Source organism: Lipotes vexillifer, unplaced genomic scaffold (genome assembly GCF_000442215.2).
Source record: "Lipotes vexillifer unplaced genomic scaffold, Lipotes_vexillifer_v1.1 scaffold121, whole genome shotgun sequence".
Taxonomy (NCBI): Eukaryota; Metazoa; Chordata; class Mammalia; order Artiodactyla; family Lipotidae; genus Lipotes; species Lipotes vexillifer.
The window spans coordinates 1,830,296-1,846,218 of NW_006773122.1; the positions used below are offsets into that span (position 1 = coordinate 1,830,296).

The 15,923-nt window shown below is 53.3% G+C and overlaps 1 protein-coding gene across 2 annotated transcripts in view; it reads left to right on the forward strand.

The window, feature by feature from the left end:
• Positions 1–15,923, forward strand: part of CAMK2A (calcium/calmodulin dependent protein kinase II alpha) — a 67,059-nt gene that overhangs the window by 43,801 nt on the left and 7,335 nt on the right. The window contains exons 13-16 of one of the 2 annotated variants that reach the window (XM_007448053.1): positions 1,420–1,460; positions 6,144–6,176; positions 7,142–7,190; positions 14,629–14,704. In XM_007448053.1, coding sequence (XP_007448115.1) covers positions 1,420–1,460; positions 6,144–6,176; positions 7,142–7,190; positions 14,629–14,704 — 199 coding nt within the window. The remainder of the gene's footprint in view (positions 1–1,419; positions 1,461–6,143; positions 6,177–7,141; positions 7,191–14,628; positions 14,705–15,923) is intronic. The other variant, XM_007448054.1, reaches the window with a different exon arrangement.

Here is a 15,923-nt window from a genome sequence, read left to right on the forward strand (position 1 = left end):
CTCTCTCTCTCTCTCTCTCTCTCTCTCTCTCTCTCTCGCTCTCTCTCTCTCTATGTGCTTGGGGGCACCAGTGGTGTTTAAAAATTTTTTTCTGGGAAGAGTTTCCAGCAGTTAAAAACCAGGAGATTTCATAGAAAATCCCAGATTTCTGACTTCTCTTGAAAATCAGAATATATGGCTTCACGGGACCCACAGTCCTGTAATAGTGGGCTGGAGCTGAGAGGGGCCTCCTTGGAGGCTTGTGGGGCAAGTCCTCTCCCTGCTGCTGTGCATCCTGGTCTAGCTCACAAAGCCCATGATGATGGCTGGCCATTCCTCTCGGCTTTGGGATCCAGAGGTACTCCCCCGGCCCCGCCACTGCCTTGCTTTGCAAGAGGGAAATTTTGCAATAGGGAAAAGTTGCATGAGAGCCTGAGAGGGGTCATAGGTGGAAATGTGAGGATGACTGGGGAGCTGGAGCAGCCATGAGCCCCAACCCTCCAAGCCTCTGGGGCATCAATGTCCAGTACCACCCCTCCTCCTCAGCTCGCTCTCTCCAGGCCACCAGGAAAAGGACTTACAGTGGCTACCGTTTACTGAGCATCTACTGCATACACATCAAGTGCTGTGCTAAGCACTTTATAGATAATGTCTGCTTTAACTTAAGGCCATTTGCTTGAGGTTTGAAGAAGCCAGATGTCAGGCTGCACAGGCCTGGTCATTGATCCCATTTCATGACTGATGCCCTCTCCAAGGGCTCTGACCAAGAGGTGAGAAGGAAGGGAATGGGAAATGACAGGTGGGGCCTCCCTGAGAGCTGTTGCTCTGCTTTTCCCAGCCACCAGGGACACAGCCAGCCCTAGTGTGGGGCTCTGGAGTTTGAGGGTAGGGAGGCCTCTGCAGGGGATGGGTGCTCTGGCAGGGGTGGGCCCCAGAGCGGGGGCATCTGCTTCTTATCACCAGCAAAATGCAGCTTCGCAGCTGTCCAGAGTGAGTAGGCAGGGCTGACACATGACCTCCGCAGCAGCATGGGGCTAAAATTAGAGCGAGCCGGGGCTGGGAGGGAGCGTCCAGCCCCGGGCTGGGCAGCCGGGCCTCCGGGTTGGCCACCCCTAGCACGGGTGGTGACCAGGATCTGGAGGGAATCCCCAGACTGAAACAGCAATCCCACGGACCTGGGACACCTTGGGCACCTCCCTCAACCCATGGAGCCAGAGGGTTACATTTGAGATTGCTGAGAACCCAGGCCCGCTCCCACCCAGCGGGCCACCGGCAGACCCAGGGCCGCCCAGGAAGGAAGAGGAGGGAGGGGAGGAGGTCTCCCCACGTCGCTGCTCCGGCTCTGTGCCCTCCGCTGCCCGTGGATGTTGCTCTTCCTCGCCCTGTGGGCCCTGGTGCCCTGCCTGGTGTTGGTAACCCTCTACTTTTTCTCCTCTGCAGGCGGGAAGAGTGGAGGAAACAAGAAGAATGATGGTGTGAAGGTAAGTCCCGGCCAGCCCGGCAGGGTCTGCCTCTGACAGCGTTTCCGCCCGCAGGGCCCGGCTTGCAGGGCTGGGACAAGAGCCAGGCCTTGCCGATGGTGTTCTGGGCAGATGTGCTCACCCGTGCAGCCTGGCATCCCCAGACCCAGACCTGGGCTACGGTGCCCACCCTCCCACCAGGATTGGTGGGGGGCAGGCGGGGGAGGGGAGGGTTGAAAGAGGGTGGGAGAGGCAGGTGGCCCGGGGTTGGGGTGGGCATGAGGGCCGGCCAAAGGAGATTTCTGCGGTTCTGGAGGACTGGTGAGTGAGTGGGTGCAAAGAAGGGACAGAGATGTCATGAGGGGTGACCTCCTCCTTCCCGAGTGTAGGCTGGCTGGAATGGGCCCCTGACCCAGTGCACGCCCCAGTCCAGCCTACAAAGCCTGCAGGGGATGGACAGCCAATCCTCTTGGCTTTGACACCCAGAGGTACCCATCCCCATCAAGGCCTGCCGGTTCAGTGCTCAGAATCCCCTCCTCTCCCCGACCCAGGCCTGCCCTGTCCCCACCCCTGATGCCCGAGCTGCTTTCCTCCACACTCCACTGACCCCTCCCTCCCTCCTCTCTCTTCTCCCTCTGCTCTCTGGGGCCTTGTCCCCCACTTTCTGCCTGGTTCCCTACTCTCTGCAGCTCCCTCCTCCCCTGCCACTGGCTCGCCTTGTGGATTCTCCTCTCTCGAGACCCTGCCTTTTTCTGGGCTCAGAGCCCTGCCTGGCCAGGGCCCCAGGGCTGGGCTGTGCCCAGGGCACTGGAAGGTGTGGGATGCTTTCCAAACACAGCCACCCAGGTGGGCTGGTGGCTTCATGGCTTGGTTTGTAGTGGCATTTCGGGTCTCAGGCCCCTGGCTTTGGTCTGCCGGGGGTGGCATGGGAGGGGATCTGGGCTGTCTGCCTGAGGCCAGGATATGGCCCTCCTCTCTGCCCTTGGCCCTCTGGGGGCTTGAGTTTCCCCATAGGTACAGTGGGAGGGGGGAGGGCTGTGAACTCCATGATTTCCAAGATTTCAACTTTAAAAACAAACAAACAAGAAAAAATCATTTTCCCTTTTCATCTTGGGTGCTTGAGGAATATGTAATTATTTGGTTATCAGTCAAAGCCAGTGGTTTACAAATGGAACTCCTTGGAGCCCAAAGGTTCTGAGGAGGTACCTCTGGCAGCAGATGGGGAGGGGTTGGAAGGGGGAGGCCAAGCAGAGAGGATTTGGGGCTTCTCACACCCACTTCAGCCAGAACAGCTCCGTGGACCAGCCATCGCAGTGGCTGAGAGAGCCTGGGTGAGCTTACAGCCCATTATTTGAATCTCTTGAGCCTGTGTTTCCTCATTCAAGCAATGGGTGAGCAGGGTTTCCCACCTCCCAGGGCTGTCTGTGAGGATGAACTAAGATACTGTGTATTGAGGACTTAGCATGGTGCTGGCGTGCGATACACGCTCATGAGATGCTAGTTGGTAGTGTTATCTTTTCTGCTTTATGTGTTGGAGTTTCGGGTAAGATTTCTCTTGAAGTTTGCTCAAGAAAATACTTGGAAAACACAGATCTAAAGCCAGCCCAATTTATACAGTTAACACACATCCATCCCGAATGCTGTAATGGAATCCAGAATTGAGTTTTGGCTTACCTGCTGTTTTGGGTTACCCATGAGTCACCCCCCTCCCCTCCCAATTTGAAAGTGTGATGGAGGGATGTGTAACTTGTGGGGGAGGGGGCAGGTTTGGAGCAGCTGGGGCTCAATCTGGCCCTAGTGTGTAGACACTGGGGGTACTGGGTCCCCTGGGGAAAATCATATTTGGGGGATATGGGGCAGAGGCCACAGGTGCTAGTGGGCTGGGGCCCAGGTAGGTGGAGGAGGAGGGGCTGCGGGAGGGCTGCCGCCCTCTGCCCCTGGTCAGGGCCTCCCTCAGGCCGGGTCGTGGGACGAAGCTCTTGTCTGGCTCCTCTCTGGGCAAGGCCAGGAGGCAGAGGCTGTCTGAGGGCAAGGGCATCTCGTAGCGTGGCGGGGCTCTGGCTGGTCACTGCAGGGCCTTCCAGTGGGCACAGCTGAAGAAACTGCTGCTGCTTCCTGTAGGGGCAGGACAGACCCTGAGTGACTTCTCAGGGTGGCCTGGGTGTGGAGGAAGAGACACTCAAAGGCTATTCCTGGCCCGACCCTTTCTCTGCAGCTCAACCTCCTCCCCTTCCTTGGGATGGAGGAGCGGGGACCTCCAGCCGGAAGACGGGAGTAACCCAGGGGGATTTGCCCAGGATTTGGGGAGCCCGGCCTGCAAGAGGAGGGAGGTCCATTCATGTTTTTACTATGACTGAAACTGGACCTCAAGTCAAGAAGCCAGGGGTTTGAGCCTGGGCCCCACTGTTCCCTCCCTTGGGGACCTGGGCCATCAGTTCCGTCATCTGTGCAAGAGGAAAAGAGCTGTTTTCAGGGAGGCTGGTGAGAGGCTCCCACCGGGGCGGGCGTGGTGGAGTCGCATCGTGATGCTCCCGTAGCCAACATGTGCTCGGCCAAAGCAGGAACTACAACTTGGTCCCTAGAGACAAACCACTGATTCCACCTGGGGCATAACTGAAGAAGCAGTGATCGGTTCCAACGCTGGAGGAAAACCTGGCGGGTTGGAGTTCAAGATAGGACACAATACTGTACTTTGCGGGCTTTTAAGGGCTTTTCAAGGCTAACTTTGACCATCCTCTGTTTCTACCATCCCTGCCAACCTTAGAACCACGTTCTTCACGTGGTTCTAAGAGATGTGACTCTACTTTTGGTGACAGTTCACTTTTTAAATGAAACTAACATGCTGGTCGGTGTAGGGTTATTATTAGTATCATCATTTTGTGATTCAGGAAAATCGAGTCTTTCTATTACCAAGAAGCGATGCCCCCGGTCCCAGCCACTCCTAGGCCTCTACTTTCGTGAAGAGGGGCTGACCGCTCCCACCCCTCAACCCCACTCACTGCCCCCTGTTGGTGTCCCATCCGTGCGTCATGACCCCTCTCCCCCATGTCCCATCCTGTCACTGTGCGTCCGAATTTGATGCAGTCTCTGCTCTGTGTTGCCTCCTCGTGTCCCGCCTGGAACCTCCTGGCCCTCATGCTGCTCCTCGAGTTTCCGCTGACAGCCGAGCTGTGTGGGCCTGTCCCCTCCAACACACACTGTGCCTGGCCTGGCTCCAGCCAGGAGTGAGGCCAACACTAGGAGGACAGGGCAGGGAAGGAGGGGCTGGCTGCAGGCTGCTGCCTTGCAGGAGTCACACTGCCCGGACCAGCTGGGGCAGAGGCAGGGGCTGTGAGCACTTACACTGGAAATGCCCAGTGAGCCACCTCCATGCAGAGGCCCTGGATGGAGAGGACAGGATAGGATCTAAGAATCCTGGCGCTCAGAGGCTCCTGGATCTTGGAGTCAGAAAGCCCAGACTTAGACCTGAGGACACTTGGAGAATAGCCAGTGCCTCCCACTGGCAAAGGCCTACCCGGAGGGCATCTCAGGTCTCCCCTCTGCTGCCCACACAGAGCAGCAAGGGGAGAGCCTCCTGGCCTCTCAGATGTAAGTGCTTCCGGGATAAGCCTTTGAAGAGCCATCAGGCTGTGGGTACCTAGAGACCTGGACAGAGGAGAGGGCCTGCACTGGGGGTTCCAGCCTCTTCTTTGCTAGAAGCTAGCTGAGCGACCTTGGGTGGATCGCTGCCCATCTCTGGACCCCAGGATCTTGTCTGCTCAATGCAAGTGTCAGTCTTGGCCTGTAACCTTCTATGAGTTTGAGTCTTTAAGACTCCAGGCTTAGAGCTGAAAGAAGGAGAAGGTAGTCTGCATGTTCCTCTCTCCTTCCCTTGGTTCCACAGTTGATTATACAGGGGAAATGACAAATCCCCCCAAAGCTAGAATAGGCTGAATGGCAGGGCCCAAAGACTCGAATTCTGGGCTCAGCTGTGTGTCTGCCTTTGCCTCAGTTTCTCTATCAGCATAAAGGAGCCGAATAGGCCAGTCACTGGGAAGCTGTGGGCACAAGCAGGACTTCTGAGGCCACTTAGAGGAGTGGCTCCCACACCTGTCTCTGCTTTGGAATCACTTGGGGATATTGTTTAAAATAAAGATGCCCAGGCCCCAGCCCAGACCTAGTTATCAAACTCCTTAGAGGGGGCCTGGTTATGTATATTTTGGACAAGTTTCCTGAGTGGCTATGACACTCAACCAAACTAGGAGTGGGGTCTTTTCAGCAGAGACACAGGAAGAGTCTAGGAGGAGACATTGGGCCTTATCTCCAGACCCGAGCACCTTTTTGTCCTTCAAGAGCTTTGGATTCTGGAGGCCTTAGGCACCCGGTATCTGAGACCCAGGATTTGCCTCCTCCCTCTGAACTTAGCATAGGGGGAGCCCTGATCCAAGAGAGGCTTAGCCCGCAGCTTGGTGGTTGGATTGTTGAGACTCAGGCAGCTGTGCACGAGGCCCCAGAACTCTAGGCTGAGAGAGGCCTGGCCCTGCCAGGTCGGCTGCTGCTGGTGGCCCTGACTCCTTGTCCTGATGCCACTGCCGGCAAGGGACCACAGAGGATGACCCCGAGGCCCATCCTCCTTCCACTCCTCCCCTGTTGTTCGTTCCTCTGCTCCCTGCCGTTTTCACGCTGTGTCTTTTCCTGTCCCATCTCTTCTCCTTGTTTTTCCAGAAAAGAAAGTCCAGTTCCAGCGTTCAGTTAATGGTGAGTGTCTGCCGTCTCCCAAACGCCGGTAAATCCTGGGCCTCGAACCCTCGCTCCTGCCTCGCTCCTGCAGGCTACACTGGGAACCCGGGCGGGGAGAGGGTGCTCAGGGTGTGCTTGGTACGTGTGCCTCGTGTGACAATATGTGTGTTGTGTGTGCGTGTTGTTGGCGTGTTTCTGTTGACACCTCCAACTCCATGACCCAGGCCAGCAGCCTGATGGCAGACCTGAGAACTCCCTCAGCTGCAAAGGTCGATTTGAACCCCATCCCACATCCAGCCCATGGCTTCTCGCTTCGCCTTGCCCTCTGCTCTGGAACTCAGCTCAGGACTTGGTTTGTGCCAGTTGTGGCCACTGGGGGGCTTGGTTTGGCCAAAGTAGCGGGCGCCGTAGAGGCCCTTCTTGAGCTTCTGTGAGGCTACCCAGGGCCTGCCGGTGGCAGAGGAGCCACCAGCCCCTGCCACCGTCTAGGGGTTCCTGCGGTGGCATGCTGGCCCGCGTCCCTCTTCTTCTGATTCCATTGCTGTCTCCCTCAGTTGTGTGGTTTTTCTCCCCCGAAAAGCCCAGCCTCTGTCACACTGGGCCTCCCCCCCCGTCTCTCTCTTCCTCTCCTGCCAGTGTGTGTACTCCTTCCCCGTCCTGTGGCCACCATGTGCCTCTCTGCCCTCCACACCCCCTCTCTGCTCCCTCAAGCAGACAGGGCTCAGGACCCCCTTCCAGAAAGGCCAGGGCTCTCCACGCATCCACCCCTTCATTTACACGCCTGTCCCCGCCGCCAGCCACCAGCCACCTGCTTAGTTGGGCCCGTCCCCTCCTTAGGCTTGGAAGTCTGACAGGGTTTTCAGTGCAGCATCTGGATGGCAGAGCCCATGAGGCTTACGGCAACGGGGCCGCAGCATCAGGCAGACCACACCTCTTCCCGCTTGACAAGCGGGCCTCACCACCTCCCGTGTTCTCTTTGGCAGGAATCTTCAGAGAGCACCAACACCACCATTGAGGATGAAGACACCAAAGGTAGGAGGGGTCTTTCCTTCAGCATCTGGGCCCCCGGGCCTCCTGGCAGGCCCCCTTCGCTGACAGTCTCCGGCCTGAAGGGACCGCAAGGCCAGCTTTGTGTCCTGTTTCTCTACAAAGAGCCTCGCTTTGGCTCCTTATAGACTGGGTACACAGTGGGGTGCCATTTCCCTGTGTGAGGTGCCTGGATGGACTTTTCTCATGGTAGCAGTTATGTGTTGACTTTAACATGTATTAGAAAAAATTAATTTAACATAGTCAAGTCATAAATGTATCATAGTAGTATACATTTTCCTTTTGCAGTGTTTTTGGATTTAAAAAAAAAAACACAAGTTGATTTTAAAAGCTTGAAGTAATTATAGTAAAGGAAGGGAAAGCAAAAATATATCAATAGGAAATTCAACAAACTGGAATATGGGAAACACTGCCTAAGACCGACCCAAAATGCGGGGGCTACTATAGCCAGTGGCTAATAGTCTTCACAAGCCCTCAGATGAAAGGGGAAGCAAGACCCCAGATAACGGTGATCTGATAGTAAGAGAGGAAATAATAGGATGGTAATAGGAATAATGGCTGCCTTTTATGGGGTACTTGCTGCGTGCTAGACCTGTTTCAAGTGCTTGATATCCACCTGAGCTTTACAACAAGCTAAGAAGTAGGTACTGTGATTAACCCCATCCGACAGCCCAGAAACTCAGGGGTTGAGTAAATTGGCCCAAGGTCCCAGAGCTCGTAAAGGGGACAGTTAGGATATGAACCCAGGCAGTGTGGCTCCAGGGCCTGGCTCAGCTGAGGAGGCCTTGGCATGTGGAAAGATGCTTGGAGCTTGGAGGAGGGAGGATGGGGCGCTGGCTTCCGCCCAGGGGACACCAGATCCTTGGACGAGTTAGCGACATCCTGCTGTTCTGCCTGTACCCAGCCCTTCTTCCCCCAGGACAGGGAGACCGGCAAGGGAGGGGGTTCTCACACTCAGGTGTGTGTCAGAGATGCCTGGGGAGTCTCTGAAATCTAGAAAAACAGCCTTGACCTGGAGAGATCACAGCTGTGCCAGCTGAGATATTTTCAGGAGTTTAGATGATTTGCTTCTAAAAGAATATACAATGATGGGGACAAGAGCATTTTATTGTGTAATAAATATTTTTGCACAGTTGCCGTTCAGGCTGATTTAAGGCAGTTTTGACACACTAAACGCCGTTGACTGCCTCCTGACTCTGCCACGATATTTGGAAGACCAGCCCCACCCTAGAGTGTGTCCCTCTCTGGTCATTCCCAGCTGGGGCAAAGCAGGGGCAGGAGATGGTCACTCCATCACCATAGCCTGGTGCTAGAGCAAATCAAGCGTCTATGAAAGCACCAGGGACAACCTTCAGAATGCATTATCTCGAAGAATTCCCTTGGGATCAGGTCAGCATTCTAAGTCCCTCAAGTATGATTTTTAACCATATTCCTGGCCCTGCTCCAGTGGAATCTGATTTCGTAGGTTTGTGGTGGGCCGAGATAGGTTGTTTCTGAGACATTCACCATATTTGAGGCTCATTGTAAGGTGCTGGGATTTTTGAGGAGACTTGTTGTGGCCTCATAATCCTGGTCTCAGAGCAGACAGGGTCTGTGGAGGTAAACTGGCTCTGTGATTCTTCATTGGAGTCCATCTGCTGGGTGACCTTAGACAACTTACTGAACCTCTCTGAGCCTCGGTTTCCTTAACAGTAAAGAGATGATAATAGTATCAAGCTCAGAGGATTGCTGTGCGGATAAGATGAGAGGCTGTGTCTAAAGTGCCTACACAGTGTTTGGCATATGGCCACTGTTTAATAAATCTTAATTTCTCTTCTTTCAAACTGGAGCTTATGGTTGAATGACAGGAAGCCATATGACGTTTTCTTGGAGTGTCAGTTTTACTCAAAGATTATTTTAAGACAAATATTTACATGGTCAACAGACAGAGAAATGTTTGGAATAGAATGTAAAATTTGCGTGCGCTATTAATGTAAAATGTGACCCGTTAAAGACATTTTCCACCTGGGGTAACGGCTCTGGGTTACATCCCTGAGGCCTGACATTTACAATCATTATCCTCTGCTTTAGAGATATCAGGATGGGAACATTTGCGAAGTCTTGAATTTTAGTTCACTCATGCCCCTTTTAAAGAGAGGAGGATGGGACTTCCATGGCGGTCCAGTGGTTAAGACTCTGCGCTTCCACTGCAGGGGGCACGGGTTTGATCCCTGGTCGGGGAACTAAGATCCCACGTGCTGTGCAGTGCAGCCAAAAAATTCCCTTGGGATCAGGTCAGCATTCTAAGTCCCTCAAGTATGATTTTTAACCATATTCCTGGCCCTGCTCCAGTGGAATCTGATTTCGTAGGTTTGTGGTGGGCCGAGATAGGTTGTTTCTGAGACATTCACCATATTTGAGGCTCATTGTAAGGTGCTGGGATTTTTGAGGAGACTTGTTGTGGCCTCATAATCCTGGTCTCAGAGCAGACAGGGTCTGTGGAGGTAAACTGGCTCTGTGATTCTTCATTGGAGTCCATCTGCTGGGTGACCTTAGACAACTTACTGAACCTCTCTGAGCCTCGGTTTCCTTAACAGTAAAGAGATGATAATAGTATCAAGCTCAGAGGATTGCTGTGCGGATAAGATGAGAGGCTGTGTCTAAAGTGCCTACACAGTGTTTGGCATATGGCCACTGTTTAATAAATCTTAATTTCTCTTCTTTCAAACTGGAGCTTATGGTTGAATGACAGGAAGCCATATGACGTTTTCTTGGAGTGTCAGTTTTACTCAAAGATTATTTTAAGACAAATATTTACATGGTCAACAGACAGAGAAATGTTTGGAATAGAATGTAAAATTTGCGTGCGCTATTAATGTAAAATGTGACCCGTTAAAGACATTTTCCACCTGGGGTAACGGCTCTGGGTTACATCCCTGAGGCCTGACATTTACAATCATTATCCTCTGCTTTAGAGATATCAGGATGGGAACATTTGCGAAGTCTTGAATTTTAGTTCACTCATGCCCCTTTTAAAGAGAGGAGGATGGGACTTCCATGGCGGTCCAGTGGTTAAGACTCTGCGCTTCCACTGCAGGGGGCACGGGTTTGATCCCTGGTCGGGGAACTAAGATCCCACATGCTGTGCAGCATAGCCAAAAAAAATAAAATTTAATTTAAAAATAAAATAAAGAGGGGAGGCTGAGGCCTAGAGAAGAGAAAGGGCATGTCAGTGTTATTAATGGTAAAACTGGGACCCCGTTCCCTGCCTCAGTTTCCACACATGTAAAAGGCCATGTCTGATGGAAGAGTTGTTGGCTCAGCCAGGAGCTCCTCCCCCTGTTTGGCAGGAGAGAGGAACTCTGCCTCCCCCAGCTTCTCCAGGCCTCAGAGAAAGTTTCCAGAGAACCATTTTCTGGTGTTAATTTGTTAAGTCTTCTTACTAAGTGAGAAATAGCAGCTGGTGGGGTGGATTCTGACCTAACATTAAAGTTAATTAGAAATGTCATCCTCCAGGGAACATTTTCCCCTCAGCAAAGAAAGGGACATTAATATTTCAGAGCCCCTCAGGCTTAATACACAGGCCTCTCACCCTCTGAGCTGCACGGGGTTCTGCCAGACATCCTCCCCACTGCCCTATCTCCTCCTGGTCAGCTCCTTGAAAATTCAATTTCCTCTCCAACCCAAAGAGCTGCCTTAGAATCTGGGCAGAGACATTCTGGGAAATATCAGTCAGGAATGCTGATCCCATCTCAGCCTCCTCATACTGTGTGACCTTGAGAAAGTGCCTTAACCTCTCTGGAGCTTCAGCTTTCCCATCTATAGCGGAGCCCTCCTGGTTGTCTGGGTGAACACCTGGCACATGAGAAATGCCAGAGGGTGCCACTGAGCAGCTGCTGGATGAATCTTTCGTAGAGCAATAGGTCTGCCAAGGGCATGGGAGGGCCTCAGAACCGGAGTGAATTTCTCCAGATTTAAGGAGCACCAGACCCCCAGATCTTTGGTTCCAGAGAATGAAGCTAGGGAGAGTCCCGCCTGCTATGCTTCGATTGTTGGCAGACTTGGTGTCCTGAGTGGCTGGAGGCCAAGTTAGGCACTGTCTCAGGCTGCATTAATAGAGGTGTAGTGTCCAGAATTGGGGAGGGGATAGAGAGTGCTACCCTAGACCTGATATTCTGCAATATTCAAGCCACATCAGGGATAGTGTGCACACACTCAGAGAGGCAACTAAACAGCTTAAGTACCCTCGAAAATAGATGGCCATCTTGAGCCAGATCCTGCAAACCAGATGCGGGAGGCCTTCAGCCCTGAGAAGAAAAGACTGGTGGGGGAAGGCACAGAGTCTGGAGAAGCAGGTACACGCTGAAGGATCCCGGGAGGCAGACCAGAGCTATAACTAGGGGCTTTTATGGGGAGACTGCAACTTGAAAGAAGGAGGTGGATGCAAATGGCAAAAGCTGTCCAGCAGTGCGGTGGCCTACCTGGCAGGCTGCAAGCCCCAAAGTTCCAGCCAAAACTGAACCATCATATATCAGGCTGCTGGGAAGTGTCCCTGCCCAGGTTAGAGGCTAGAGACTGTCCTCAGGGAGAACTTCCAATTCAGAGCTTTCCAGTGATGATAATCACAGCGCTTGCTTATGGAGTGTCAGGCACTGCTCTCAGTGCTTTACATAATGCATCATTATTTACATAAGTGAGTCGATATAAAGGGCTTGGAACAGTAGCTGGTTCTGAGTGAGGACCATATGTGTGTTAGTTATTTTTATTGATATATTCTTAACTCAATCCTCAGAACCACCCTATGAGGTAAGTACTATTAGTAGCTCCATTATACATATGGGAAACTGAGGTAGGAGCAAATATCTTGCCCAAGGGGACACAGTTACTAAGCAGCAGAGCCAGGATCCAAACTCAGGGGGTCTGGCTCCAGAACCCATGCCCTTGACCACTTGACTAGCCTCTCTGAGATGGTGGTGAGAAGCGGCCCACGGGAGACAGGGCATTAAGCACGGGCTCGTGGAATGTCAAGTGGGAAGGGTTCTTAAAGCCGTGGATGGTTCTTAAAGCATGTGGATTCGCTCTGGATCATCACCCTGATTTCATGTGGGAGCAGCTGGAACGAGGTGTCTCCTGGTGGAGGTGGGTTTCTCCCCATCCTCAATCCCCAGCTTCCACGAAGGAGGTCAGAGTTGACCAGGAGGCCGGGCTGTTGGGCTCCTAGGGACAGAGGCCACAAGGCAACTTGGGCAATTCCAGGGAACAGGGCAAGGCCAGCAGCCCCAGACCCTGATTTGGTCCATCTGCTCGTTCATTCATTCAAGCTGCCTCCGCCTCAGCCCCAGGCAAGACCCCAGAGCCACCCGGCTGACCTCATGGTCTAAGACGGACCCGTTCCCAGCCCTGGTGATTCTTTGCAGAGCCAGGAGATAAAGAATTAGCAGCTCACTGTGGTGACTGATATTGGAGATAGTAACTTCAGTGATGTTACGTCTACTGAGTACCCACCACGTGCTAAGAGCTGCGCTGGGCACCGGGCCCCGCCCTGAGGGGGCAGGTGGTGCGGGGAGAGGGAGATGGGCTTTGGAGCTGCACAGTCTGCTCGGGGCGGTTGGTCCACTGGAGCAGACTATTTCACCTTTTGCCTCCACGGTGACTGGAGCTTGTCTCTGACCGGGAGGTGAGAACCACATGAAATTGTGCTGGGAGGCTTCAAAGATTCGCGGCTTGAGCACTTGCGCAGTCACTCACTCCATAATGAATGCCTGGCCAGGCCCGCTTCAGGTTCCAGGGATCAGCGAGCCTCCACGGAGCTCACATTTGAGCTGGGGAAGAGACAAGCATGTGGGCCCAACGCATCATGGAACGCGTTGGAGCTCCTGGGTCCTGTGGAAAAGGCCCTGGGCTGGGAGCCAAACTCTGCACCCAAAATGTTCTATGTCCTTGGGCAAGTCACACCCCTTACCAAGCTTCTGTTTCCCCAATGTTGGATAAGCAGGCTGTGTCCCTGGTCCCCAAGAGTTCTTGTGGCCTGGGTGTCCTGTGATTCTTTATCCTCTGGGCCTGAGGTGAGCTCCCCAGTGTGAGGGGGGATGGGATGGCACCTGCAGTTGGTGAGGAAAGGGGCAGGGACAAGGCCTCCTCCAGGAGCCGTCTCCCTCCCATGCTCCCAGCCTGAGAAATGGGCAACATGTCCACCCATCTCACCTGAGGCTGCTCCAGCAGGCCAGCTCACTGACCGGCTTGGAGGTTAAGCTTGAGCCTGTGGGAGAAAGGGAAGCAGGCCTGGCCCTGGGAAACACGCCTGAGGCTTCTGGGAGGATAGCCCTGCTGGGATCCAGAACATTTGGCTTCAAATTCCTTCATTGCTGAGGCTCGGTCTCCTCATGTGTCAGATGGGGGGAAACTGGCCTTGCCTCCCCCTACCCCCCAGGCTGTGAGGAGCAGATGCAGTAATGAGTGTGGGAGGATACAGGAGGCAGCACTTACAGTGTATACCTACTGTGTGCCAGGCTCTGGTCCAAGTGCCTCAGGCACATCATCTCATCCCATGCTCATAACAACTCCGGGACGAGGGCATTGTCATCTCCATACGATGGACCAGAAAACAACCTTGTGCCCCACGGTTGCACAGCTTGTAAAGACCTGGGCTGGGATTTAGAAGAAGCCTGTCTGGTACTGAAGCCTGGGTTCTTTACACAACTTGTTCAGCACTGAACGTATGAGAGGTGATGGTGTCCCCATTTTACAGATGGGAAAACTAGGGCTCAGAACATCACACACCTGATAAGAAAACTGATGTCTAATTCTCTGCCAGGAAGACAGCAGCTGTTCGTGGTGTTTCAGTGGTGGACAGGGGAAGCCAGGTGTCAGCAACTGGGATTCATTCTACCTAGAAAGTTCTGGAAGGCTCAGTGCCTGATTCCTATAGGCACCCAAATGGAACAAAAACTGACTCAGACCTAAGGGATGAGTAAGCCCTAAGCCCACCCTTAGTGGCCCCAGTTTGGACCATGGGGGAGCACCTGGTTTGTGGTTGCTGGTGACAACCTCCACAGGTGACCTTGCTTGGTTGGATTCAGGTGGCAAAACAAGGTAATGGAGAAGCATATTTTGGAATCGAGACCTGGGTTCAAATCAGGCCTAGAGCCAGAATCATGCATGCTGTTTGGAGGCAGAGGCTGCCAACTAAGACACTGGCTCTGCCCATTGTAGTTGAGGGAAATTTCACACTTTTTTTTTCACCTTTCTGGGCCTCAGTTTCTTCTTCCATGAAATGGGAGTAATGATACCTAGGGACAGTGTGAGGATAAACGAGACAATCTCTCTGAGGCCCTCAGGTGCCAGGACAGGGTCTGGCGCATGTTAGGGGCTCAGGAAGCTGTGGTTGGTGCTGCATCCCAATCACTATCGCTATTATTTCTCTGTGTTCCCTCCTGCCTTACAGTGCGGAAACAAGAAATTATAAAAGTGACAGAACAGCTGATTGAAGCCATAAGCAATGGAGATTTTGAGTCCTACACGTGAGTCGGCTGGATCCATTCTGCATGTCCCGCCTGGATTGTTGATCAGGGGGTGCTGATGGCTACCTTTGGGGGTCCTTGTCTCTGACCCTCACTTACTCACTCTGCATGTGCTGTGAATCAGGCTGAACTCATATTTCTGGTTTGCCTTCAGACTTCACGCTTTCATTAAGCTTTCTGTTCACAATACTTGTCTATATCTCAGTCCTGCTCCTATCTTGTTCCCCAGGAGGAACTCCAACAAAACTCTTTTGCTTCCCCAAGGACAGAGTGGGTGGGTCTCCACCACAACATGGACCTCCTCAGGAGATGAGCTGGGTCCTGCCACATGGGCCTGGGGCCTCACCCTGGACCTCCTATGACCTCAGATGAGAAGAAGCAGGCAGGAACCCATAGCGTTTGTACGTCCAGTGAGTAGGGGTGAGCAAAAGAACCTCCAGAAGGAATCTTACATCCTCTGGGGATAAGGCAGAGTGCACAAAAATAGCATGATATGAAACAGGTGGTATGAGACCTCTACACACCTGATCAGCTGTTGGAGGGGCAGCTATGTGCAAAGGCTGGGCTGGAGCGCCCCCTGGTGGCCACCCTCAGCCTTGCTGGTCTGGCCTGGAAGCAGGCCTTCCACTGGCCCCCAGGAGAGCCAGGATTCTGGGCTGAGGCCTCAACATCTTGGCCAGAGCTAATGAGGCCTGGGCCTGAAGACCCCACATATGCTTTTTGGCGGACAAAAGCTGCCAACTAAGGGCAGAATGACCTTTGCCTATTGGGTTCAGGTGAGATGGGAATAACTGGGCTGGGCTTTGCTCCTCGGGCAGCCTCATCTTGGTTACCACTATGTCCAAGAGCTGAAGTTTGTCTCTCAAAGGCTTGGCAGTCCAGGCACATCCTAACTGTGGGAGGGTTTCAGCAGCAGCGGGTGGCAAAGCCCCAGCCATCTACTGATTGTCTCTGGAGAAACAAGGATCTTGGAAGGTGCAGGTGTGAGACGGAGGCCGCTTGTACATGTGAGTGTGACGCACTTGCCCACACATGCACGTTTGTGACTGCGTGCACAAGGGGTGTGCACGGGTGTGTGTGCACATGTGCCCCTGCGGGTTGCATAAAAGCAGGAAATGCGCTGTTGAACGGGTTTTGCATCCGGTCCTAGAAAGAATTAAGTCAGCGATGGGAGAGCCCGAGAGTGGCTCTGGAAGGACACAGCCAGGGAGAAAGGGAA